This window comes from Etheostoma spectabile, chromosome 9 (genome assembly GCF_008692095.1).
Source record: "Etheostoma spectabile isolate EspeVRDwgs_2016 chromosome 9, UIUC_Espe_1.0, whole genome shotgun sequence".
NCBI lineage: Eukaryota > Metazoa > Chordata > Actinopteri > Perciformes > Percidae > Etheostoma > Etheostoma spectabile.
In genome coordinates this window covers 14,324,952-14,350,873 of record NC_045741.1, presented here as the reverse complement: position 1 = coordinate 14,350,873, position 25,922 = coordinate 14,324,952, and the positions used below count along the sequence as shown (strand labels likewise).

At 39.7% G+C, this 25,922-nt stretch overlaps 2 protein-coding genes across 7 annotated transcripts in view; one reads left to right on the top strand and one right to left on the bottom strand.

Moving 5' to 3' along the window:
- The window catches only part of ano8b (anoctamin 8b), a 39,716-nt gene extending 18,336 nt beyond the window's left edge, over nucleotides 1-21,380 (bottom strand). For 2 of the 3 annotated variants that reach the window (XM_032527119.1, XM_032527121.1), the window contains exons 1-3: nucleotides 20,988-21,380; nucleotides 1,853-1,963; nucleotides 1,265-1,397 (exon numbers count right to left, since the gene is read on the bottom strand). In XM_032527119.1, the coding sequence (XP_032383010.1) occupies nucleotides 1,265-1,397; nucleotides 1,853-1,963; nucleotides 20,988-21,162 (419 nt within the window). In that variant the 5' untranslated portion in view covers nucleotides 21,163-21,380. Of the gene's footprint in view, nucleotides 1-1,264; nucleotides 1,398-1,852; nucleotides 1,964-4,372; nucleotides 4,546-20,987 lie in introns of those variants that run through there. The other variant, XM_032527120.1, reaches the window with a different exon arrangement.
- The window catches only part of gtpbp3 (GTP binding protein 3, mitochondrial), an 18,640-nt gene continuing 11,736 nt past the window's right edge, over nucleotides 19,019-25,922 (top strand). For 2 of the 4 annotated variants that reach the window (XM_032527124.1, XM_032527123.1), the window contains exons 1-3: nucleotides 19,019-19,031; nucleotides 24,658-24,900; nucleotides 25,574-25,845. In XM_032527124.1, coding sequence (XP_032383015.1) covers nucleotides 24,842-24,900; nucleotides 25,574-25,845 — 331 coding nt within the window. In that variant the 5' untranslated portion in view covers nucleotides 19,019-19,031; nucleotides 24,658-24,841. Of the gene's footprint in view, nucleotides 19,032-24,566; nucleotides 24,637-24,657; nucleotides 24,901-25,573; nucleotides 25,846-25,922 lie in introns of those variants that run through there. The other 2 variants (XM_032527125.1, XM_032527126.1) reach the window with 2 other exon arrangements.

The following is a 25,922-nucleotide window of genomic DNA, read 5'->3' as shown; positions in this document are numbered from 1 at the left end:
ACCTACCCCTATTGTTCAGCTAAAGCTATCAAAAGGAGGTATCTTTAGAAGTCCAGAAATAAGGTAATCTGTTTGAAGGAATAGTTTGAAATTTTGGGAAACATGTTAATTTACTTTCTTGCCAAGAGTTAATTATAAGGATTAATGTAGGCTACCACTCTCATATCTGTACGCTAAATATAAAGCTACAGTTGGTGGACAGTTAGCTTAGCTTAGCATAAAACATAGTATGAACATGAAGCTAAACTGTAAGTCTTAGTGCGGGATCACACAAACAAGATATAATGTGTTGGTAAGTTTTAAAAGTGCTGGTAGGCTAAGTTTGTTAAGCGTGAACAGAGCCAGTTCAGCTGTTTCCCTTTGTTTTCAGACTTTGTGCGAAACTAATCTAACTGACTGTAGCTTCACATTTTGCAGACACAAGAATGGTATTGATTTTCACCTCTAAGTGGGCAAGAAAGAGTCAAACTGTTCTTTTGAGTGGTAAGCACTTTATTTTTGGTGTCGTTGGGGAAAACATCGTAATAATCTTTAAGTTTATTGTAATTCATTGGTCTGAGAGAAAACTACACTTCTGCACCTCCTCATGGCTCTATTTCCAGGCTTTAGATAATCTAGCCTGTGACAGGGGACTTTGGTCAATCACAGGTCATTTCAGAGAGAGAGAGAGTTCCTATTGGCTGTTCTGCGCATGCACTGCCCATGCGAATGAGAAGGGAGATAGAAAGCTGCAGAAATGGGTCTCACTCTACTTCAAATCTTGGCGTTTTGGTTACATTTTGCCCCCCCGCAGCTTTAAGGATATTAAATCATTGAGAACAAAAAATACAAATAACTACTTAATGGTTAAATTCTACATTACTACATTTTCAGAAAACTCTGTTGGTCCTATATAAACTCAAGATATTGTACACTAATGTTTTCCTTCTTTTATTTTTCATACTCTCTTCATACTTTCATACTATTATGTGAGGATGTTATTATTAATTTAATTTATTTAAAATATGTTTTGGACTGTTAATTGGACAAAACAAGACATTTAAAGATGTCATCTTGTGTTCTGGGAAACTGTGATGAACATTTTCACAATTTTCTGGCATTTTATAGTAAAACCAAAATACTCAATTATTTAAAGAAACGACAGAAATAATAATAAACAATGAAAAGAATTATTAGCTACAGGTAAACTGTCAAGATCATGACTTAATACACCGTTGCAAAAATGTGCTGCTAACAATAGGAAACCTTTGTAGAGAGTCCTTACTTTTCATATGTAGCAGTGACGAAGAATGCGTAGACTCGTGTGTGCTTGTGATGACGTATTTGGATGATGAGCTCTGGGATTCCCAGCCGGATGTGGTTCAGTAGCCATAGCAACGTGTGGTCATCTGTAGTGTCTGTGACAGGAAAAACATAAAATACATTTCTAACCATACCCACGCATCACTGTACAGTGGAGCTGCCGGAGTACTCCCACAGGCTTGTACTACAGTGTTTATTCCTGAGCAGCAGCTTGAAGTAAAGAGTTGTACCAACAAATATGTTAAATTGTATAATGCAAATGTGTCTGTGCGCGCGTGTGTGTGTGTGTGTGTCTCTTTGTGTGTACTTTTACATATACAGTATGTGTGTGAAAAACACTGGAAAGTTCTTTCCTCAAGGGCTATTTGAGGGTCAAGACTTGTTGTTGGTTTATGGAGCTGAAATTATTAGCCAATTATTCAGATTATTATTTTGGAACTTAATTTTTTTTAAACTTTTCAAGCCAAAATGCCAAGTACTTTCTGGTATAGAAAAGAGTATAATAAATATAAAAGACAAACACTTGAGTGAGTGTGTGTGAGTGCTTGACCTGCAAATGTCATGAGGACATCACAGTTCTCCGTGGGCACCGTTTTCATCCAAGACTTATGAGACATGATGTGTCTTCCAGCCTGCAGCAGCCGCTTTCCAAACAACTTATCTGAGACACAGACAGACAGAGTGAGATAGAGACACAGAGAGGGAGAGAAAGAGAGAGTCACCTTTTCAAAGTGAAACAGTGTAAAGAACAATGACCTTTTTTACATTTTCTGCAGACCCCCCTCTAAAACTCTTACCTCTGCCCTGACACTCACACACAGAAAAACAGACACACACAAAAAATTGTCCTCGACTGGACAGATTTAAATGTCACGCCCCTTCGCCTCACAACATGAGACTGACAGAGCTTACCCAGCCCTGCCAAGACCAGAGGCCACACATTGTCCACACTCTAAATTGTGACATACGCGCATAAGGCACTCAATCAACTCAACACATATAAGTGAAGCTTTCTCTCAGTGTTGTCTGTACATACTGTACATGTATGTCCTGCGTCTCATTGACACCCACATTCAAGTGTTGAATAAGAAAACTTGATACATAGAAATTTTGACCATAGAGCTGTGAATTTAGCTCCTGTGTAGAATTACCTTGTCTCTATTCCTGAAGTCAACACCAAAAATAGCTCTACTGTAGCCACACAGTAATGTCACATTATATCACAGTCAGCAGCAGTCTGAAGGAAAATAACACACAGTATATGTTTCTTCTGGATTGAATATACTGTTACGTCATGGAAATGTTTTAAAAACAACTGAAATTCCATTGTCCAAGCTCAAATGAACTTTATCTTTGACACCTCATTTATCTGTCATTGACCTAGATTCTCATATTCCCACTGATGTGCTTTTCAGAAGGGCAACAGTGCCAAGTGATTCTGTAACCAGTTTAACCCCAGAGCCTGCTCAGCTGTTAGAGGACAGCTTGTGAAAACCATTTCCCGGGTCCTGAATAATAATGACAGCAGCCTGGAGAGAATGCCGTCCCACAACGGCCCTGTGATCACTGAGGCATGGAGCGTCAGAGGAGTTGGAAATTGGGGCACTTTACAGAGATCTCACACAGGCACGTTTAGTATCAAGAATATACTAATTGTTTGTTCTTATGTATTTGAAAGCAATAGAAAATGTTTAATCTAAACCAAAAATATGAAAGTTATCATCCTACAACTGGTGTACGTATTGCTTACATGGATAGAAAAGTGAATGCACACACATGCTCACTCACGAAGGTCATGGTCATAGCAGGCTGTAAATTTAACCATGACTTCACTACTACTACCATGATGTTGTAAATCACTCAGTATCTCTGTGTGTTCTGTGAATCCAATAAACACCTGTCACATAAAAACATCATCGTGCTGCTGTTTAGTGTGTCCCTCTACTTCCCGGAGCAGAGTGGGTCTTCCCAGAAACCAGCCTTATCCAGAGAATTTACTAATTTTTTATGTTTACAGTACTGTATGTATGTGCATAATCACTGCACCAACATACAACATAAAGCTGGTGCACAAACTAAGTCATGTGATTTTCAACAGCTCCAAGTACATTGCGATCAATCATTTTACATAACCAATTGAGCAAATTACCATGTGTAGTTGAAAGGGGCACTAGTAGTAAGAAACCATCATATAATTATCACCAAACTCTGCAGTAACCTTCAGCCCTACGGAGACTTTCAATTTTTTAATTTGAAATTTAATTTCAACCTTAATTTTTAGCCACAGCAGGCAGCTGCAATCAGCTAAAAAGCTGTAATAATACTGTATGCTACCTGGCCCTCGACAAAACACAGACAGAAAAGTAGCAACTGGCTGGTGAACACAGTGGAAAATTTACCGTGGCTCCTTAAGCGCCAGTTATAGTTCTCAAGAGTTTGAATAGACCAAACTAGAGCTAAAATAATAAAAATAGAGTGAATGTTAACAAGAAGCACAACGCCAAAGGAATGCGGCTCTGTCTGCTGGATGGTCAAAATTGCAACAGTTTGCACTCACCAAAATAGTTTTATTATGTGATACTGTATGTCAAGTATACCAAGTCAATTGATGCAGTTTAATGCAGGTTTAAATCATGCCTCAAAATCAATTTTTTATAGAATTGCCGAAATGTTTTTTGTTCCTCAGATGTTGCATTTGTTTAGAGTTAATGAGAAAACAATACTGAATATTTCAGTAGTTTCTTTAACTCAGTTTTTTTATTTATTAGCTTGTGTTATGGCTGAGTTATAATTCAGCTGTCTTTTTATGTAATTTACAATATTATCATTCTTTATTATCTTATTTTTATATTTTCTTTTATAATCTTATTTTAACAGTCCTATTTGCACATCTTGCCATGTCCTCTCTGGAAAGTACCCTGGTTTTAACTGAAAAGGTTCTACTTAAAATAAAGAAGAATTGCAAGCCTAGACACAGAGATGACATGTTAGAGTTACAAACTTGTACCTGCAAATGGACCTTGACTTAGAGGTAGCATTACTATTTAAGGTATTCCTTTTCAGTACTTACAAAGAGGTTGTGACAACTTAATCTGGTTCCACACTGCTCTTCCTCTCTGAAGAACATTTTCAGACATCCTAATGGTCCAAACAGGAAACAGAGCAAGGTATATTTGACTTTTTGTAATCTTGAGAGGTAATCCTAAATACTGAAATCTGACTAGCCGCTCCACTGTGTTTTAGAAGCAATGCTGCAGGCAGTGCTGCGACATGACAGCAATTCTAATGAGACCAGTATTCATCGCTGAGGGCAACACACACACACACACTCCTGGAACAGCCGGCAGATTGGTTTCACCACTTCAACAATGCTTTAATTTATTAGCTCTGTTTTTGGTCTCTGCCAATTCCTGAAGGAAATATCTGGTTCTTTAGCAGGGAAATGCTCCATTATGTTGACCATGCCAGTCACTTACTGTGTGTATGTTGTTTGATGTTCAGCAGGTAGTGTACAGAGCTGCCTGGTGGGAGCAGTAAGACTGATCCAAACAGCCAGTTGTAGGCCCGAAAAACCAAAACAATGAGTTAAAGAAGTTATTTAGCCCCAAAGAGCTGAGGGGAAGTGGTGATAATTATCTGTGGCTTTGTCACTTTGTAGGACTTTGCTTTTCATTATCTCCATGTTTTCCTACGTATTTGATTGATTTAAAAAGGCTAATCAATTTGCATTGATGGCTTTTAACTTATCAGTGTTCTTAATGAATGAAGTGAGATACTTCAATACTACGAGATCAATCTGAGACTGATTGTACCATAAAAAACATATTTAGTTGTGTTGAAATAGTTGGAGTTGAAGTTAAGTGAGAAGTTTTAAATGTTCAAAGATAGTTTTCTGTAAATAATATTCTAGCAATAACATAGAAAAGTGACCCTAAATGTCACTTGTGTTGTCAAAATAAGGGAAATTTTGAAAACCCATTTTAGACCTGTAGCAGAAACCAGGGCACCATTGAGCAGGTTGGCCCAGGACTAGCAGTGATACAGTTAAATCCTGTATTACTCACGGTCTTCACAGTGAGACAGCTGCTTTGGGGCTAACGCTTATCAGACAGCAGCAAGCAGGGTGTCTCTCTGTGATCTCAGTTGCTCCCTGAAGCATTTGTGTGTGTGTGTGTGTGTGTGTGTGTGTGTGTGTGTGTGTGTGTGTGTGTGTGGTGTGTGTGTGTGCGTGTGCGTGTGCGTGTGCGTGTGCGTGTGCGTGTGCGTGTGCGTATGTGTGCACACAGATATTTCTCTATATGCAAACTCTAAAATGAAGGTCGCAGACACTTAAGGAAAGACTTGACGATGCATTCACTGTCTTCGCTGCCTGTGTGAGTTTGTTTGACAATTCTTTGGTCTTTTTGGCTAAAGGTCAACATTGAAGAGTTGACTCAATCTGGTAGGGGTAATCTTTAAGCAGCAGGACCAAAAGTTTTAGTTGGGTCTAAAGAACCTAGGAGGAATGCTTTGGGAATGCTAATTGGTTCAACATGTACAGTATGTTTTGTATTTCCAGCTGAGGAGAGTAGATTATCTGACTTAATATTACTGAAAACACACCCAGGACGATTTTTGTTCCTAAGCTATTGACTAGCAAAAAGGATTTATGAAATTATTTCAGTAAACATATTTTGTCCCCTTATGGAACTTAAATCAAATGATGAATACTTGAATTTAAAAATAAAAATGTGCTTTTCCATCAACAAATCATTTTATTGTTTGTCTTCCATGAAGGAACAAAGTAGATGATGCATTTACCTTGCTTTCCTTTTATTATATAAAAACTAACCACTTCATAAAGATAATGCAGTGATTCTGTGAGAGAGCAGCAGAATTATAGAAGACATTAATGAGCATTCTTAGCATGTTGATGAAAAATAAAGAAAAACACCACTGTGACTAAACACAACACTTTGTACTACAAACCTACAGGACCTTAAACATATTGTAGGATATTTGCAGACTACACATTGACAGTATAAAATAGACAGCATAGTTATATATTTTCAAGTTATTGAATCCACATCATATTCCTGAAAAAGGTCATGGCAACACAAGTAGCAGTATGGTGCTTAAAAGAAAGAAAATGTGTTGGTCTTAGTGACTCCTGCAAGATTCTTGTTTTTTGTTCTGGCAACCAGTTTGGTGATTAGCAGTACCTGCTTTAGTGTTTTGACACTTACTGCAGCTTCATACTGTACATTTAATCTGCCTTATTTCAAGTAAACTGATGTTATTGCTATCATTTTTAACAAAATAGAGGACGTTTTTCTCAGTGAACAACACAGTTAGCAGTAATAGGATAACAAGTGAAATATTAAAACATATTATAATCATCTAGTTCTGAAACCCTGGTATCGTATTGTCTGGATTTAGACCAGGCATAAAGTGTGTTTAACAAAGTTTGCAATCATGAGACAGCAGCATATTTGCTGAGTCACATCTAATGTTTAAAATTACAGGTGTAATCATGGTGATCACTTTTCCTGACAAAAGCCCTTTTTTGCACAGCATTTAAGTGAAACAAAAAATGAGAACACAAAAGCAGTATGTGTGTAGAGCAGCATATGTGGAATTGATTGTTCCTTTATCGTAGGTTCACATCACATAAAACTAAACAAAATTTCTCTTTGCTGCCTGTCTGGGCCAGCTGTTACCAGAAGCACCTTAAAGCTCCCATAGTATGCTCCTTTTCAGGTTCATAATTGTATTTTGAGGTTGTACCAGAATAGGTTACATGGTTTAATATTCAAAAAACACCATATTTTTATTGTTCCGCACATTGCTGCAAAGCCTCTTTTGACCGTGTGTGTTTAGGTCTCTGTTTTAGCTACAGAGTGAGATGTCTCATTTCTATACTATCTTTGTTGGGAGTCGCACATGCGCAGTAGCTCGGTAAGATCACATCCGCTAGATAACTCTTTCTCCAACTTTGGTCAGTCCAAGGCAGACTTAGCTGGGAGACTTCTTCTAGACGAGGGCCACTTGTGGAATACCTGCAGAACATGGACATGGAAGTAGTTCTTTTGGAGATTATGGTCAACTAGTCTGTGTTGTAGCAGTGTTTTGGCATTGAGAATGAGCTAGTATGCTAGCGCTAGCATGCTACGGTTAGCCACCTCGTCTCGGCTAGTTAAGTAGAAAGCCGTGCAGAACTTGAACAGCTCACCTGGAGACTGAAAGCAGAGGACATTCAGAAACCTTTATCTCACTCAACTTTTTTTTATAAGTTTGTATGCGTGTGAAAGTACCAGAGACACAAAATAACACCCCAAATCCCAGAAAAAGGGATTTTTTCATAATATGGGCATGCTTGCATAGAGCTCACATTTGTGAGACAAAATATCCCCCCCTTCTCACTTTCTGAGGCAATCAGTGCAGATTTACAGTACTGGTGTGATGCTGAGAATTTGTACTTTCAAATGCACCTAAAGTAAAGATTCCTTTACTCAATATGCTTGGCAACAGAGTGTATTTTCTAGAAGGCTGGAGACTAGAGCAGAATTTATATCTTCTCAGTAGCAATTCATTTTGACTCTTAGTTAGGAAGTCTAATAGATAGGCAGATAGACAGACGCAAACCCACAGACATAATGTAAGGAAAAATAGAGATACTGACAGAATTGTCCCAAGAGACAATGAGGGAATGTAGCAAATAAAAATAAAACAGGAAGAAAACATTCCCATTGTCACATCTACTGAGTGTTACATCAGTAAGTGGGACAGAGAGCCTAATTAAGTTCAAACACCCAACAATTTTTTAGAATCCTTTCTATCCCTGACTCTGTATGTTGCCATTCTGTACAGACGAGTCTACACCCAGCCACACTGGACCACAAGGCAACACAAAGGACAGACAGCGGCCTTTCAAACCTGCTCCCAACTCCCCAAACACACACTACACACTACACTAGACGCAAATATAGTAAAAAACACAAAGACATGCAGACGGAAACAAATCCCATCACTGTACATGTACATATAGAAAGAGGTGCAGCAACGACTTGCATGCTGAGTCATCAAATCATGCAGCTGAAATGTCTGAAAGAAATACCGAATCAGACTGTTCCACCTGTGAAGATTATGTGAATAAAGCTGTAAATTCTGCATTTGCAGCATACATGTCTTGAGAGAAAGAAGCAAGCCATAACCCACCTCTCCTCTTATTTGTCCCACTCTCCCTCCATCCTGCTTTCTCCAGCTTCCAAACACTGACTCGCTCTATTGCGTGTTGCCACCTCACTGCTGCACTCTTCCAATGCAAGGTACACAGTCGGGATATATTTTGGCACCAAATCGACAAACACAAACACTCCCAATTCCACATTGCATCTCTCTTTTTCAATGACAGATGCACACACAGATGTATAGCATATGAAAAGCCCCCTCTTCCCACTGCTGCAGAGCACTCCTTCTGTCTCTTTTCGTTTTCTTTCACCTCAGTATGCTCCTCTCTTCCACACCACGGACCTCTCTCTTTTTCCTCTATATCTTTTTTGTTGCTACCATTACTGCATCACTCTTTTCCAAAATCCTCTCTCTTAGCCCTCCTGAGCAGAATCTCTCAGTCCCTTCTCTCAGCTCTAACCAAAATGCTTTAAATTTATCCTACACGAAGGGGAACACGAATGTCTGTATAAAATAATGGTTGTTGAGACATTTCACTAAATAAAAAAAAGCATAAAGAGGAAACATCTGTGGATCACCAAGTCAGTAGGCATCATCCTCTGGGGACCATGAATGGCAATCCATTGGTTGTTGAGATTATTTCTGTCTGGACCAAAGTGGTGGACCGAGCGGGCTGCTAGTTTCACTAGAGAGATAAAAGAGCCCTGTATATGATGTAATTGAGATCAGGGGCCCTATCTTGCTCCTGGCGCAGTGCGAAGCCCGACGTAAACGTCTTTGCTAGTTTAAGACCGACGCAGTTGTCAATTTCCCGTCCAGCGCCCACGTTGTTTAAATACCAAATGCACCATCTTTGCGCCCATGGCTGTTCTGATCTAACAGGGAGGTGTGTTCAGGTGCATTCTTGGCATATTGCGGAAAGTAATCATGCCATTGACCAACAAAAACCTGGCCTAGAGTCAATAATGAAGCATTTCATTATTTTAACAGCGCCTAGGCTTATGCACGTTGCACGCACACTATGCTTGTTACACACACACAGGGACGCGCAGCAACACACATTCAAAAGATGAAAAAAATATATATGATCTGCTTGCATGCTTTTACTTCACGCACAAGCAGATCAGTTTCTCTTCCTGAAAATCTCTCCTTCCTGCTTAAACCATTTTAACAGCAATGTGCCAAGGTACAAACATGCCTGGCTTTTAAAGGGAATAGAAGATGACACTCTGATTGGTTTATTGCATGACACTAAGTACAACCCTTTTGAACCATGCACTTGGCGCACAGACCCTTTTTTCCACCTTTAAACTAGCAAAAGTGGATTTGTACACACCCTAAACGCACCTGCGCCACACGCTTTACCCTGTGTGCTTAGAATTAAAATAGGGCCCTAGGACTGTCTGTCTTCGGGAGAGAGATAGAAGGTGTCTGCTCCACCTTCGTGACAAATGGGATGAAGATGTCAGTGCTGGTGGATATCAGAACTCTGGTTCCCTCATTAACAGGCGCAGGGAGGATAATAGGGACTCGTCCTTGGCCTCAAAATAACAATGATTACATGTGATACTGGAGCCACCCGTGGCTGCGGGCCAATAGAAGGACAAGGCAAGACCATGTAGGAAGAAAAGAGCCACAGTGCTCACTCAGCAGAATAGTTGAAGTATCACTTTTCCCCCATCCTATTGTCTTGCTCTCTTTTTATCACATTTTGTGTCTGCTTCTCACCTATCTGAGTGATTTATATTATCCAATCTGCCTCCTTCATGTCCCACTCTCTCTCTCTCTCTCTCTCTCTTTCGACTAATCAGTGGGTAATTTTTGGTTAAATGGTTAATTTGGGTGAGTTGCCCCAGTGAAAAACCAGAAAAGCAGGGATTGAGCTGTCATGTCTGTTATAAAGCTAGTGTTAAATGAGGGAAATTATGCAGTGTACTATTCAGACAGGTAGCAATACTGAATTGAAGCCGGTGTTGAATCCCTTTCATGCCCAGTCGATGCAGACTACTCCTTCAGACCACAGACTGGTTATCTAACTGGCTGAATTGAGCATTGTGAAGGGGGGATTACGAATTATGAATAAGCGAGTGGTGATGATGAATATAGTGGAGTGAATAGCAGCCTTTGTGGAGCAAACAGACCTCCTTGTTGAGTAGTGGGAAACTGCCAAAGTGGAGGAAGGGTTTTCTGAGGAACAAAAGGGACACGTATTACACACAGCAACAATGCAAACATATGCTGGTGGCCATTTTTGTTTTCTGTGGAGCAGGTTAAGGATCACTGCAGCACCACGGCATGTTTGGAAGATATCCAGTTGAATACTTTGATATACTGTAGCAAAATACCTTGAACAATATAAAATGAAATGGAATTGATAATATTATGAATATATTATATATTATGAATAATACTTATTGCCAAGAGTTAGATGAGGGAATCAATACCACTGTCATATCTGTGGGTTTTAATATGACGCTGGAGCCAGCAGCCTGTTAGCTTAGCATAACTGGAATGGAAGCAGCTAGCCCTGCTCTTTTTTTGTGTGTGTTGTTTTTACAGATTTAACGAACAACATATAACAGGTAATAAATTAGCTTTAGAAGAGTCAGCAGGAAGATTTAGTTACATTCCTAAAGAGCCATGTTACCCAAGTTTCAAGTGTTTTTACTTAACTAAGCCAACCAGCCGCAACTTCCTTTTGAACACAAAAAACAGCAGTGTCAATATACAATATACAATATAAAATACATTACATATTTCCCAAAATGAGTTACTATTTCTATAACTTGAAAGTTGCAAATTGAATCACTAGGACACAATAGTGTTTCATATTCAGAGCACACAGAGGGTCATATGGACGCCTAACAACTCAGGCATTCAGAGAAAACAGACTCATACATTTTTAAGGAGCTTTAACATAGAGCATTAGTGTGCAATTAGATCTAGTTACTGTACATCTGACTGACTGTGCCAGAGTCAAACATAGCAACCTAGGAAAGTTGTTTATTAGATTAATTAAACTATGGGAAGAACTACAGAAATTAGATTGCTTGAGATAATTATAATCATTAGATGATCAAGCACTTCCAATAAGCATCAGGCAAACTGGGTATTTCTATTTAAAACAGAAATTGTGCTGGGAGCTATAGTAATAGAAGAAGAAAGGATAATAAAAGAGTGGATTTAGAGAAAAGATACTGTGATACTGTCTGTCAGTCAGTCTCATGGCTGTGGATTAACCAATGTATGATGGTACGATATTCTATTCCTGGACAGGAAATATAGAAGGGAGGCTAGGAGTCCAATCAATATCCAGAGGAACCAGTAATTGTTGTACATTACTACACCATTCCCCCCCATTTCCTTTCCCACTCAATGACAAGCAGAGGAAGACATCTTTAATGACTTAGTCAGCTTTGATTTCTGGCCTTTCAAAAAAGAGCTTGAGGAAGATCTATGCAGCATTTCATTCTGGTTTATTTAGCTTTGGAGTTTCTACAGAGGGATGTTACACAAGTCGTTCTGTAAAAGCAACATAGGTAGTGGAACATGTTCTTTTTTTGATAAAATGTATCATGAAATGAAACTAGTATAGGATTCAGCAAACTCTACTGAAGCGACCGATTTTACCGTTTTTCTGACGCTGCATAGTGAAGCCTCCTCAGTTTAAAAAAAAGGCAAATTAATGATCATTCTCTATGTGAATGGAGACACACTCAAAGACCTTCACACAGACAACAGGCTGTTGAGACTTGTATGCTTCATTAAGCAGGAGGAAAGTGAAAAACTGGAGATATTACAGCAGTGGCAATGCGGTTCCTTTTCCTTGACAATTTCTTCATGCATCATCCAAAACATTGCATAATCGCAGCCTTCTTTAGCACTTTTCCAAGGGACATGACAGGAGTAAAAGCTGCAGCAAGCAAAACACCAGCAATAGAACCTTGATTCTCAGAGAAAATGACTAAAAGGTGTAAAGCCAATAAAGATGGCATGTTGCTGCAGACGGCATGCAGAGTATATGTTCTTTTCATACAAGCTAGTGTGGAGTGAACAGTAAACAAAAACACAAAGAAAAAGGAGGAAATATAGGGAAAAAGGCAGAGGAAGTATATGAGAAGGAAACTGAATAACAGCCTGAACTACTGTTGAAGGCGTACATCAGTCAACATTGACAGTGTGCAAATATGTGAGCTGAAACAACATGTCCCTCCTTGGTTGTGAAAAGACTTTCACCACATACAAATTCGTATTGAAGGCATGGGCCAGAATCTGACTGAACCTTTCAGATGAGGATCAAATAAGCAAAACATAAGTGTACAAAAAGGAGAAGAGCAAAAAAAACAACTGTGCAGCCAAGCTTTGTTTCAACCACAAGATTTTTTTTAAATTACATTCTAGTGAAGATCCCAACGCTTCCACAGATATTAGGCTGAATTATGGCAAACTGTGTAGTAAAGACATCAAGAATATCTCCACTTGATGAAATGGTGCAATCAATAAAACAAGTACAGTCTTTGTTTTAAATGCTTCATTTGTTGTAAATATTAAATGGCTTCAATGAAGAGCTGGAACAAGCTGATACAGAATATTTATATATATATATATATATATATATATATATATATATATATATATATGTTATATATATATATGTTTTCCAACCTGAAAAAATACTTCTGGGTAATGTTAAAGAAATGTAAGGGCTAATCTAAGGGTTTAATCTTAGCAAAATCCCTGTCACTTTATGTAATTTATTAAATTGGTTAAATGTAATAAACGTGTAAAAATGAACATTTTAGAGAAGTAATTTTCTTAAATCTACAATCTTAAATAACGAGGAACACAAATTAGGACAGGAAAAGAAAATTACTTCATTTTAACAAATTTATTAAGGCGAAATCTCAGGGTAGGACCCTTTGCCAAGCTCCTAGCTCCTGACCGCGGTTTCGCCTAAAAGGAAGTTCCTCGCACTGTCGCACTGTTGCTTGTCTGGAGGAAACTACTAGAACTGTTGGGTCCTTGTAAATTCTGGAGTGTGGTCTATCTGTAAAGTTGTTTGAGAGAAACGATGTATGAATTGATACTATAAATAAAATTGAATTGAATTGAATTGAATCCTATGTTATCTACAGCTGTGGACGTTATGCTAATGTATGAGCAGAAAGTGCTGTTTGCCCCATTACAGCGCTGCACTTAAGTAACTCTCTCACTTCAGTCAGAGATAAACAGTAGCATTCTGTTCCTCATATGCACTAAACAAGCTCCCTTCCTTCCTGTCCTACACCATTCGCAAACAAGAAAAAGGTGAACATTACCACCTCTCTACCTATCAAACAATTGTAAAAATATAGCGGCTAAATAAAACAATTCACAGGAGCGAGTTGAGAGGGAAACAAGAATCATAGAAAGGATGAATACCTACAATACTGACTGTGCTTCAAGATCCCCTAGCTTCCCATTTACTGGCTCTGTGCTGACATTGACATGGATAATATGTTGAGTTATTAGCTACAGGAAAAAGAGCTTTTCTCCCCCATGTGTTGTACGTTACACTTTCATAGCACTTAAGCCTTCTCAAGCTGGAGAGTAGGTAATGTGGAGCAATTCCCTACGACTGAGGCTAAAAACAGCATTCTTCACCATGGTCATTGTACTTGTCCTGGCATTGCTTGGCAACTAAATCAAATCAAAGACCTAGTACAGTTTCATTTTTAGCATAAAGGACAGGCTGACCGAATGCATGTCAATCCTACTTTTTCCTTTAGGAATGCAATATTGGTTACACACAGGAGGAGGCTGGTTATTGACTTTGTTTTGATCCAAGACAACGCAGCCTAAACTCACCAATAAGGTCTCTGCGACATGTCACTGCTTCTACACAAGGCAGTAGACAGGCGACACCAGCAGCACTCTCTCTCTCTCTCTCTCTCTCTCTCTCTCTCTCTCTCTCTCTCTCTCTCTCTCTCTCTCTCTCTCTGCTTGGAGTGCATTAAGCTCTGGAGTGTGCATTATCATTTTCTGCTTACAGTTTGATAATCTTCACGGCTATAAATGGAAAAGTGTAAATTTCCAGAGAGCATGACTGGGGATTTATAAACTGGTTGGAAGCAAAGATGCATTATGGGTGCTATGATTACGCCATTTAAAACTTGAGAATCTAGGGCAAGTGAATCTCCACTGGCAAGACAGATAATTTAAGAGAAAGAGAAATTTCCTCCAACATACTGAACATACGTATTTCCACAGTAGTTACAGGGGGTGGTGTCTCCTGAAGGGGTCTGATGTGTCTGAGTGCAGGTGGTACATGTATGGGATCATCTCTACAGTTAGAATAACCCAAGCCAACAAGAATCAGGTAACAAAAGGCTGTTGGTCGGAGGGTGCGGCCACACAGGTCCATACACCTGAAATGGATATAAGTTCAACTGCTGCTCTCGGTTTATTTAAGAATGTATTTGATGCAAGTAACACTCTACTGTTTAAACACATGATGGCAAACATATCAATCATAGTCTTTTTCCAGATGTATAATATGAATACCACACGGTGTGGAAGTCATTTTATGTGTAGGTAACATGAGGGCAGGGAACTGAATGACTGTAGCTGATAGCGGAAACACTGAAGTTTAACATTGATGAAGAAACTGTATTAAAGGGCTCAAGTTACAGGAGGAATTGAGAAATAAGATAATGGAGGATAAACTGTTGTCAAGATAAGTTTTGACATCAATTTAGAATGTATTATGTCCTTTTAATTGTTCTCACTCAGGAATGCAGTTTCCAGTTTTACCTGGTTGTGTAATTGAACAATATTAAAAATCCATGTATGCTAAAGGCTTAGTAATTGTATTAGTTCCAGTGTATGACTACTTAATTGAACCCAGATTAGATTTAAGTCAGAGTCAACATGAGCAACATGACTTTTTGATGTTGAAACTACCCAACTTGTAGGATTTAGAGATGATAATGCAGCCTGTATTTTCTGTGGTTATCAAAGGCTTCATAGTACTAAGCAGTAGTATTTTTGTGGCTGTTGTATTAAGTAAGCAGAGGGAGGTCAGGATGGCAGGACTTAGTATCAAAGAGGCGAGTTAGAAAGGGGAGGGGACATCACTGAAAGATGTATACCATCATACCAGAAATTTAGGCAAATAGTATTTTCAGAAACTGATGGGATTCACAATAATCATACCCTACTGTTCTCAATTAATATCCTAGGACGATCCAAATAAAGTGACTGCAGACATTAAGATAAACAAGCAAGATACTGTCAGAAAAGGCTTCAGCTTACTGAGGCACTCGCCTGCGGGGAGGAACATGAGGTGATGAATCTTGTGTTTTTTGCTGCAGAAAGACAAGTTTGGGTAGTTTGAACGAGCAGCTACAGACACTATGCCTGTAAATAGACCATTGAACAAGTACCGGCCACACAAACTAACATCTATTAAAATGATTGAAGCCCTAACTGCAGTGTTTACCTTCATCTGACCAGCACCTTCTTCACTGTAATGATTTTAATTACAAGGCAAGGCAAGCTGCTCATAATAAATATGAAAGCGTTATCACAGAAAGGAGCCAGGCACTTAAATTTTACAGTTAGTCTGATGGTCTGTTTAATTTAATTCTATCATGAAATGTCTTCCCTCATCAAGAGCTGGTTCATCAAAGTAATCTGTGAGATGTGTGTTTGACCATTCAGATTAATAAAGCTCCAACATCACTAGCACCAAGGTCACCCCACATAGAGGTGATTCTCCTCCCTCGCTTATGCAGCTAATGTGCAGCTCAGTGCTTATTCTAGAGGGGGAGAGGAGACAAGATGTCTCTGTGGAGCATTGAACAAGTAACTATGTAGAGATTGGCAAAGAGATGCAGAGAGAGGAGAGAGAGACATTAAGTTCAGAGTCATTAGACACAACACACTGCTGTCCTTATATCATACTGCATTACATTCATCAGCTCCTTCATTTATGAAGCTGTGGGAGGGCACAAAACCAATGGCTCAGTCTCTCTGCTGCTGTGAAAAACCGCTCATCTTTTGGGAAGTTCAGTGTGATGCTTTTTCCTCTCAACACTGCCCTGCCTTACACTGCTGTATTTAAAGCAACCTGTGTGACACTGAACCTGACTAAATCTGTCTGAAGCAAAGCTGAGGTATTCTACTATGAGAGAGAGAGAGCTAGAGTCCTGCTGGCCAAGCTTCTGTAGATGATTGCAAATCCCTGCTTAATACATTTTACTCGTGCATTTTGCAGACTGTAAATTATTATTAACTAATTAATGCCAACCTTCAGGGATGGAGTTAAACAAGTTTACACTTTCAAATCACACTGCCTCAGAAAAGACCTGAAAACTATCATTTTAGATTGACTTTACTTGCTAAACCTGCACACTTTTATATACTCGATACATTGAAACATATTTAATATAGTGTAGCAGTTCAAAATCAGTGAAGAAATAGAATGAGTTGATGATGCAGACTGTCCTGTAATAGTGATACAAAAAGTAGAATTCCTACATTTTGAAATGGGGGCTAGTCTCAAAACTGTTGTGCAATACATTAATTTCTGAAGTATTTCGGACACTGTCCTGATAAGAGAAATTATTCAGTTGTCATCTCCACATTATCTAATTAAGCCCCAAATTTCAGCAGCCCTCAACTTTATGATATAGTATTAATTAAACCTAAAGATGAAATAAAGAATACAAGTCAAAATTGAATTCATAGTACAAGAGAGGGCGTTCAAATCCTACGGATGTTCAAGAATGTATTCAGAGACACATCATTTCAGGCCGCAACCCATCATCATTACGGCTTTTTCCAAAGTAAGAATGAATCTCACACACGTCCTAAATCCTAAACCACTGTACTGTCTGATGGGACTGCCACAAATTACATGACCCCATTTCCATAACACAGAATCTTATCAACACTGGCCTCAGAGGTAATACACGCTAATTGGTGCGACTTTAACATTACGATTTCTAATGATGGACGCTTAATTAATCTTTGAAAAATGGACTTGTGAGTGTTGGAGCTACTAAGGAAGATGGCTGAGAGGATCAAAGTCATTCCAGTATACTGTGGAGGGATTAGGAAAATGTGGTGGAGGCATGGGGACGATCAAGCATCCAAGCCTCCAGTGAGCAAAATCTTTCCAGGCTGCAACCAAAATCTCAGCTGGAGAAATCATCCTGACTTCCCACTGGGCTGACTGACACTGACATGTGTGAGGGAAGTTATGTTTTATCATGGTAATTCCACTGAAGTCCCCAAAACCAATTCTTCTGCCTCATGACTCATGCTAAAGGCCGTTTTTATGGTTCTGCGTAGAATCTATGGCGTACCTTTGCAGACCCCTCTGCGTCTACGCCGGTCCCTACGCCGTAGCCTGATGTGCACCTCTCAAAATATGCAATTACACGTCACGGCCACGCACGTCGCTCAGCCTTGGCTTGGATTTCCCCCAACTCATTTCCGGGTTAAACTTCTCCATAAACAACTTGAAATCAAGGAGAAGGTTAACTTTTCCTGCTACAGATTTCCCAACGTGGTCAGAAAGCACAGGGGAGACACATTGTTCCCTCACTATTACTCTAGAGTCACAACTTGCTCCAAAGACAATTGCTGTCACTCTTTCACTTTCTCCCTCTCTCTGTACTTCTCTATCACCCACTCCCCACACACATGTGCCAGTTTGAGGCACACACCAACGCACAAGTAAAAAAAGAGTTTCACGATTGACCCTCCAGAAACCACAGCTCCTAGCGTTCTGGCGGGGAAATGCATTGCGATGCAAAGAAACACGTTCAACCCTTAAAAGGGTCCCAACGCCATAGGAGCGCCATAGGAGTGCCGTAGGAGTGCCGTAGGAGCGCCGGCGTAGGTGGAGTTTACGCACAACCATAAAAGGGCCCTGAAGAAGGCAAGTGGGGGAAAGAAGTTTCAAGAAGGCAATACAGTCACTGCTCATTACATTTCTGATACACATCTCATCTTTGCTCCTTTAACAACAAACTGTGATGTTATTCTTTTATTGTCTGGAATGCAAGTGATCTTCAGTATAGACATTTCACCATCACCATTTGTTGACAGAATCTAAATTCTGTCAACAAACAAAGAAATGTTTCCCCAAAAAACTATAGTGGTTTCGAGATTGATTTTCTTCTTCTATATTATTTTCTTTTCTTTTTATTTCCTCTACTATGGAGGTTATGTTTTCAGCTTGGTTTGTTGGTTTGTTTGTCTGTCATCAGGATTACGCAAAAACGACTGGCCTGATTTCCATTAAACTTGGTGTAAGGGTGTAGCATGGGCTAAAGAAGACCCCATTCAATTTTGAAGAGGGGGCGAACACACAAAATATTCTTTACTTTCGTATAGGGCATTTGTGCAGAATTCATGTGATGTGAAATTCACACTGCATTAACATTGTGAGAAAGGGCATGCCTTGGCAGCGGTCTGCGCTCTCTGAGTGCCCTTCTAATGATAAGTTATGTTTTTGGTGGGGGTTATTTTATTTGTATTAGTTGAGTACTCTTTCGAGACATTAACAGGTGTAATGAGTGAGCAGCATGTGGCATGAGTGTTTGAAGCTTGTACATACACCATTCACTTGTCTGTGTGTGATTGTTTGAACCTGCAGTCTAAGTGCATTGCTGTTGTTTGTAATAATGAATTTACTTACTTTCCCTCTCACTTTTTGACATAATTTCCCCCAACTTAGTGGTGTGCTTAAACAAAGTATGACCCCAAGAAGAATTAGGCCTATGTATGTAGGGCTGAGTATCATTTACAATACTACAATGACAAATCACCTGAGTGTTTGGTACTGATACCCACACAATACCTTATCAGTACCCTACTTCCAAAATATTAAACAGCATTTTTTAAACCCCTTTCTTCCTTTAACAAAATAGGCCAAAGTGTTTTAAATGTCTTAACACATGCAGACCATTGCCTAAATACAATTGGTCTATATTTTTACATCTTTTTACAGGAACTATCTCAACGAAAAAAGCAACAAGATTCAAATCTGTCCAGGCATCCGACGCCAGCTTTCAGTACATGACAGTTTTGGATACTTGTTGCTACAAATACGGTTCATTCACCAGAAAAAAGGTATTACGTTTTGATAGCCAGCCCTACACATTTTTTTATTACTGTCCCCCTTTATAAGGGTTTGGTATCAGTAAACTCTTTTGTGAGGAGATGTTTGCTATCTGCTTCTACCTTTCCAGATGCAGAGTCCCAGTTATTATATTTATACCCAGTACTGCTTCTAGCTAATAAAGTAACAGTAAAGTTGAACTAATCTTCACTTTGCAGACCCTCCACCCTCCGGTAACCCATTTAAGGAACTGTGGTGCACCAATGGGTGCATCAAGCTGCTCTTCTAGTCATCAGCTCAGGTTACCTTGACCAAGTGTGGAAAGGAGCGTTCATCCGCTGACAGCCCACTGCTCCACTGCATCACTTTCCAGCAGTACAGCACAGGGAGCACAGAGGTAGTCTCTGCACCCGCACACAGGAAAACAACCCTGGCTCAGCAGCTGAGGCTCTCTACCCGGGCTAATATTGTGTTCTGTTCTAAAAATAACCTTAATTGCAATTCTTGCAACAAGACAACTATAAATTTGGCCTATCCTGATCCCTTATCAGTGTCATGGATTGTAAACCGAAATCATGGTTGTTATTTGTTATTGTTATAAAAGGTAGATACCTAATTACTATAATTGTAGGACTCCCTAAAGAATAATATACTGTAGGGACAGCACTGGGGTTAAAACCACACCTCACAACGGTAGGCCTACCAGATTATGGCGATATTATTGTGAGAAGGGCAGCCTGTATGGCTTAACCCTCATTAAAATGACAAAACATGCACCTGCTCTTTCCAATAGCATGGCAACTGACTGAGGCAATAACGTGTAGCTGTAGTGGTGTATAGTCAGGCTAGAATAGTTTAAAAATCCCTGGATGGCATCTTGAAGTTAATAAACATTTGGTTACCTGGCAGATCTCATAATACAGAACTGAACGGAAACCCCATGAATAAAAACAATCAATCGTAGCCTACAAGCAGCCTATAAAGATGCTGTGGGAGGGGGGGACTATTGCAGCAATTACTACAAGTAGGCTATCCCTAGGGATTGCTGTGGAAATAGGTTTGGCATAACTGGAGGTAACCAAGAATAAGGTCAAAACTAGACTGTGCCAAAATGTAGCCATTTTCCTAATAGGCTATTTATGGTTAATTAAAAAACCCACCAAAACACAAAAAGCAGCTGCTATAGAAACATGCAAAATAAGTCTAAGCCATTATATGCAGGCCTTCAGTCTAGTCAAGTGGTAATTTTGGGACGCCCTCGTGGAGACAAAAGAACAGTGCCGCGAGGTGATGATGATGCGGTGCTCGTCTCGTTTCCCAACATCACGTTCACCTGTCCTCTCTTCCTGTATGCGCCTCCTAAACCGCATCGTCCAAAGCGAAAAAGGCACACTCGACTCACCCAGTACACCGGAGGAGGTTTGTGAAGGGGCAGCGCCCGGCTCCGGCCTCTCCGCGTCTCCCTGCTGCGCTCGGTGTCGGTGCCGGGAGCTTTCGGTGCCTTCGCCGGCAGTGGCCGCGCCACCGGCCGCCGCCGCGGCAGCAGCGCCTGTCGCTGATGTCCCCGGGTCGGGCATGCTCTCTATCAGCGAGGAGCGACGGAAGATAAAGATATTCTCCGGGAAATTTTACAATGGTATCGCATCTCAAGAGAAGGGCAAAGCATGGGGGTATCGAGGCGGCCGTCGAGGGTCCGAGTGAAGGGTTAAATGAGTGTGAACGTTAAGTGAAGGTTGTCGGTGCAGCAGCGGACCATCCTGGTACTCTGGAGCAGGATGCGCGGATAGATGGAGAGCGCTTCTCTGACGATAGAGGAGGGACAAAGAGAGAGAGGGCGGGGGTACGGGGGCTGGGTGACACACACACTCACTCACACACACACACACACACACACACACACACACACACACACACACACACATCTTGCAACAATTTACAATAGTAGCCTCATGATTATGAGTATTGTCCCAGATTGTCTCAGCAGAACTGTAAAAGGGATTCCTTCATAAGAAATAAAAAACACGAGGTCAGGTCATAACCTAGCTTACCAACTTACAGTTTATTTTTCGATTGCTAAACCACAGTGGACACAGCTGGAGTCACATGTCTAACTACTCTAAACTCTAGCTACAGTCTGCACAGCAGCAGTTCATGTGGACCAAACTCTAGTTAGTTTATCATTGCTAGGACACAGTTTTCAAAACTCTACACACTACATACGCCCATGGCTTTAACCAAGACCTGTACAACACTGTGGATTTACAGCACTTTGTTCAAATGCTAACACACTGCTGTCACAACTGTTAGCCACACATTCAAAACAGAATGGATTTCAGTCTGGTGCCTATCAAACACTGCTGATTGCTATTTTAGCTGAAACAAAGCCTTTTTTATACGATCACCAAATAAGAATTACAGTAAAAAATGATACACTGGCGCAGACATGCAGACATCCAATGTGATGAAAAAAACTCGCTGCATGATGCTGGAGAGAGGCAAGATCAGTTACACTATATGTTACTGTTTTTTTACTGAGTATTTTTTCAGTAATTCCATAAATTACTAGAGACAAAATATTATATTGAAGCAAACTGCTGATTTTCATTCCTTCTTTTAACCCTTACATACAAATTGATGTATTGTATATCTTTTCTTTAAAGAATCTATTGAGTAGTGTGAAGTCACTCAAATTGTTCTAACTGTAAAGATTTGAACGTTTGGGATTTCTGTATTGGTGTTTGATGCTAGTGTTTTTACTCTGAGTGATAATTGATTGATATAGTTAGTTGAGTGATAGTTCTGAGTGACAGTGTGTGTTATCTCAGTGATTATTGTGCATATTGTTTTGCTGCACTGAGCCTGTTTTGAGATGTGAGTTAAGAGTTGTGTTGCTTGATATGAGTTTTGCAGGTGATGTCAACTGTTTAGCTCAGGTGACTGTTGGTAGTGCGGACTGGATTTAGAGTTTTGCACATGTGGCTTCAGTTGTGCCCACTGTCGTTTAGCAATAAAAAAAAACTGTAATTAATGCACAGCTTACTTTAAGACTTTAAAATAAATATTTTAAGAACATAATATTGTTGTTGTTTTTTTTTCATTATGCATGTGTGTGCAGCATCGCTGTCCTCCCTGAGCAATTTATATTTATCGCCCTGCAGTGACCTCTGCCAGCAGCCGGGCTTCAAATTGGTGCCAGAAATAGAATCCGCTTGGCTTCATTGAGGCAAAACCCAGACAAACCACATGCACGGTATGTATTGATAGTATTGAGATTACCAAAATTGTTGTGCTCTTTTACAGATTTATGAACCCACAATCATTGTAAACACCATTGTCCTTTCATCAGCAGGTCTCTTATGGCAGGTGGTTTCTGCAGTTCAGCAGGTACACCATTTCTCCTCTGTGAGTGTGAATGCAGTACCCTGTCCTGGAAGATTAAATAGGCTATATGACTTATTTATTAATGCAAAAAATATCTTCATAGATTAAATTTTTAGTGACACTCAGGTGTAGAGACAAGTAGCCTGTGTCTCTTCACTTCAGTCCACTGCATGGATACTCCAAAATAGACATACTGTGTATGCAGCAGCTGTATAATAGTCATTTCCTTAAACATCATGTCTGCTCACAGTTGTCTTATGTCTTTCACATTGAGCAAACATTAGTCGACCTAAAGCCTACACCCAAACACATCCTTCAAAACAAACAGTGATGGTGCAGGCTCAGTCGGTTTGTCTGGTTAAATGTTGGTCAAATGTTTCTGGCCATTGTGTGTGTGTGTGTGTGTGTGTGTGTGTGTGTGTGTGTGTGTGTGTGTGTGTGTGTGTGTGTGTGTGTGTGTGTACGGAGGGTGGGTGTAATTTGAACAAAGACAACTTGGTAATTTAATTAGGTTTATGGTCTGATTGTCCTTTTGATTGGAAGAGACAAAGATGTTTGTGTATTGATGGTGCTCAACAGCTGTGTGGTGGCAGCTGTCATGCTTTGCTCACACACAAAGCAGCCTATAAATTATTGAGATCTTAGGTTAAAGATTGTTCCACAGGCCTAAAGCCATGTCTGTGTATTGTGTACACAACATATCTCCTTAGCTCTTCTGGATTTCGTTTTACACTATATAGCCAAGCAAGCAGGCAGGCAGCCCTCCCCCTCGAAAAAGCTCAGAGCTCAGATGTAACTCGTCTTCGAGCATAAATTCTGCTTACTCACCACCCTCTGGGCTGACAGATGCAAGGGGCTGCAGTGGTGCATACGCACACACACACACACACACACACACACACACACACACACACACACACACACAAATGCACCAGTGCATTTACTCTGTTTATATTCTCTGATATGCACAATGTGTGTAGGCTATGATGGACTAGACCACACCACCAACCATTTTTGGTATAAGACAAAGACACAAAAATATGATGAGTGTTCATCTAACTTTGTGAAAATTATCTGCCAGGTGCTCTTGAGCAAGACACCGGAACCCCCCAACCGCTCAGGGCGATGGTTCGGCTGGCAGCCCACTCACTCTGACATCTCTCCATTAGTGCATGTACAGATCCTGAGCGTGTGTGTGTGTGTGTGTGTGTGTAGTTCTGGACTGTGTGTGATAACTAACAAAGTGTGGACACAGTGTGTAAATTGTAATTTCCCCATTGGGGATCAATAAACAGATTAAAATTAAAATTAAAAAATTTAATTTAAGCTATTATTAATTATTATTTATTATATAAATGAAAGATAGATAAACAGATAGATAGATAGATAGATAGATAGATAGATAGATAGATAGATAGATAGATAGATAGATAGATAGATAGATAGATAGATAGATAGCTACTGCAACGGTTGCTACACGGACCGAATTTAATGACGCACAGCGGGCGGGACCTACAGCAAATTGACAAGCCCTGAACAAATCAGTCTCTAGTATTGTCGCTGTTGTGGAAAACCCCGACGAATCACAATCAACAGAGGGAGCAACAGTATCTCATCGTGGTATATGATGTAAACGGTTGAAGAAGAGAAGCTGCAGCTTGGAAGGGAAGGTACCTACACAGAAACACTAGTTGATTTTGATTATCAACAGTCATTGATAACGTAACACTCATAGGTTACTCCGACATTAGCTTACAGTGTAAAAGGGTAAACACAATGATTATGTCAAGGACAGAGTGTGTTTTACAATGTCAATCTCAAAAAATCTGCCACATGATGAACAGCACCTGAAACGTTTGGTGTTAGTGTCTGATTATGCTGCCATCCATTCATCGTGGGATATGGAGAGCTGCTGAGCACATACTTAGGACAAGGTTTGTTAACAAAGTTAAACTCGATTTTTGTATTTTGGCCTCTAATTCAGAAACGGTCATATTGTCTTTTACAGAAATCTTGATATATATATATATTTATATATAATATAAAAACTAATGTATGATACAGTAACATACTGAACCCAAAAACAAAAGGAAAAAACATATCAGTAAAAAAACAATAACTTATATCTCTGACTTTAAAATTGTGACTTTAATATCAGAACTGAAATAAAATGTTCACGTGGCCCTAATCTTCCTCTGTAGAATACATCAATAAATACCAAAAACGAAATATAAAGCATTATACTTGCTTTGTATTTTTCCTTTACCACTTGATTAAATACATCAAAACCTAATGCAATTTATTCAAATACTTTGCTTTATATTTTTTATATTATAATGTATATCTTCCCTAATTTCCCTATGCAAATATGTGCAAGTTAGCAAGTTTTGTTTTACACTCCATTTTGATTGTTCTTTTAACATTGTTATTTATTGACATTTTCAATTATATTTTTGAAAACATCTTATTTTTTGTCAGTTTTGTGGCTCCAGAATACAGAATACAGGGTTGTCTCTGGGTTGTATTGAAGAATCAGCCAAAGACAAAGCACAACATATTAGACTAAATCTGAAGTTACAGTGTCTGTTACCATTTACTTATTTCCAGCACAGGAACTCCACCTTGCAGATTCCTGTCAACCTTTAATGGAGTCCCAGTTGGAATAGCTGATGCTGAGACCATCTTTGCATTATCATCAGGTCATGGCAGGTGTGGGGTGGCTGTGGTACGAGCCAGTGGTCCAGCCTCAGCTACAGCTCTGAGGTGTATGACCGGGCTCACACGCAAACTGCCTCCTCCACGCACCGCCTTGTTACGCAGCATAACAGACCCCCAATCCAAAGAAGTGCTGGACCGTGGACTTGTCTTCTGGTTCCCAGGTCTGTTCCCTTGGACCACACACACATATTTCATTTCTCCTTCACATTTCTGTGATTTGTAATGTTTATGTAGTCTT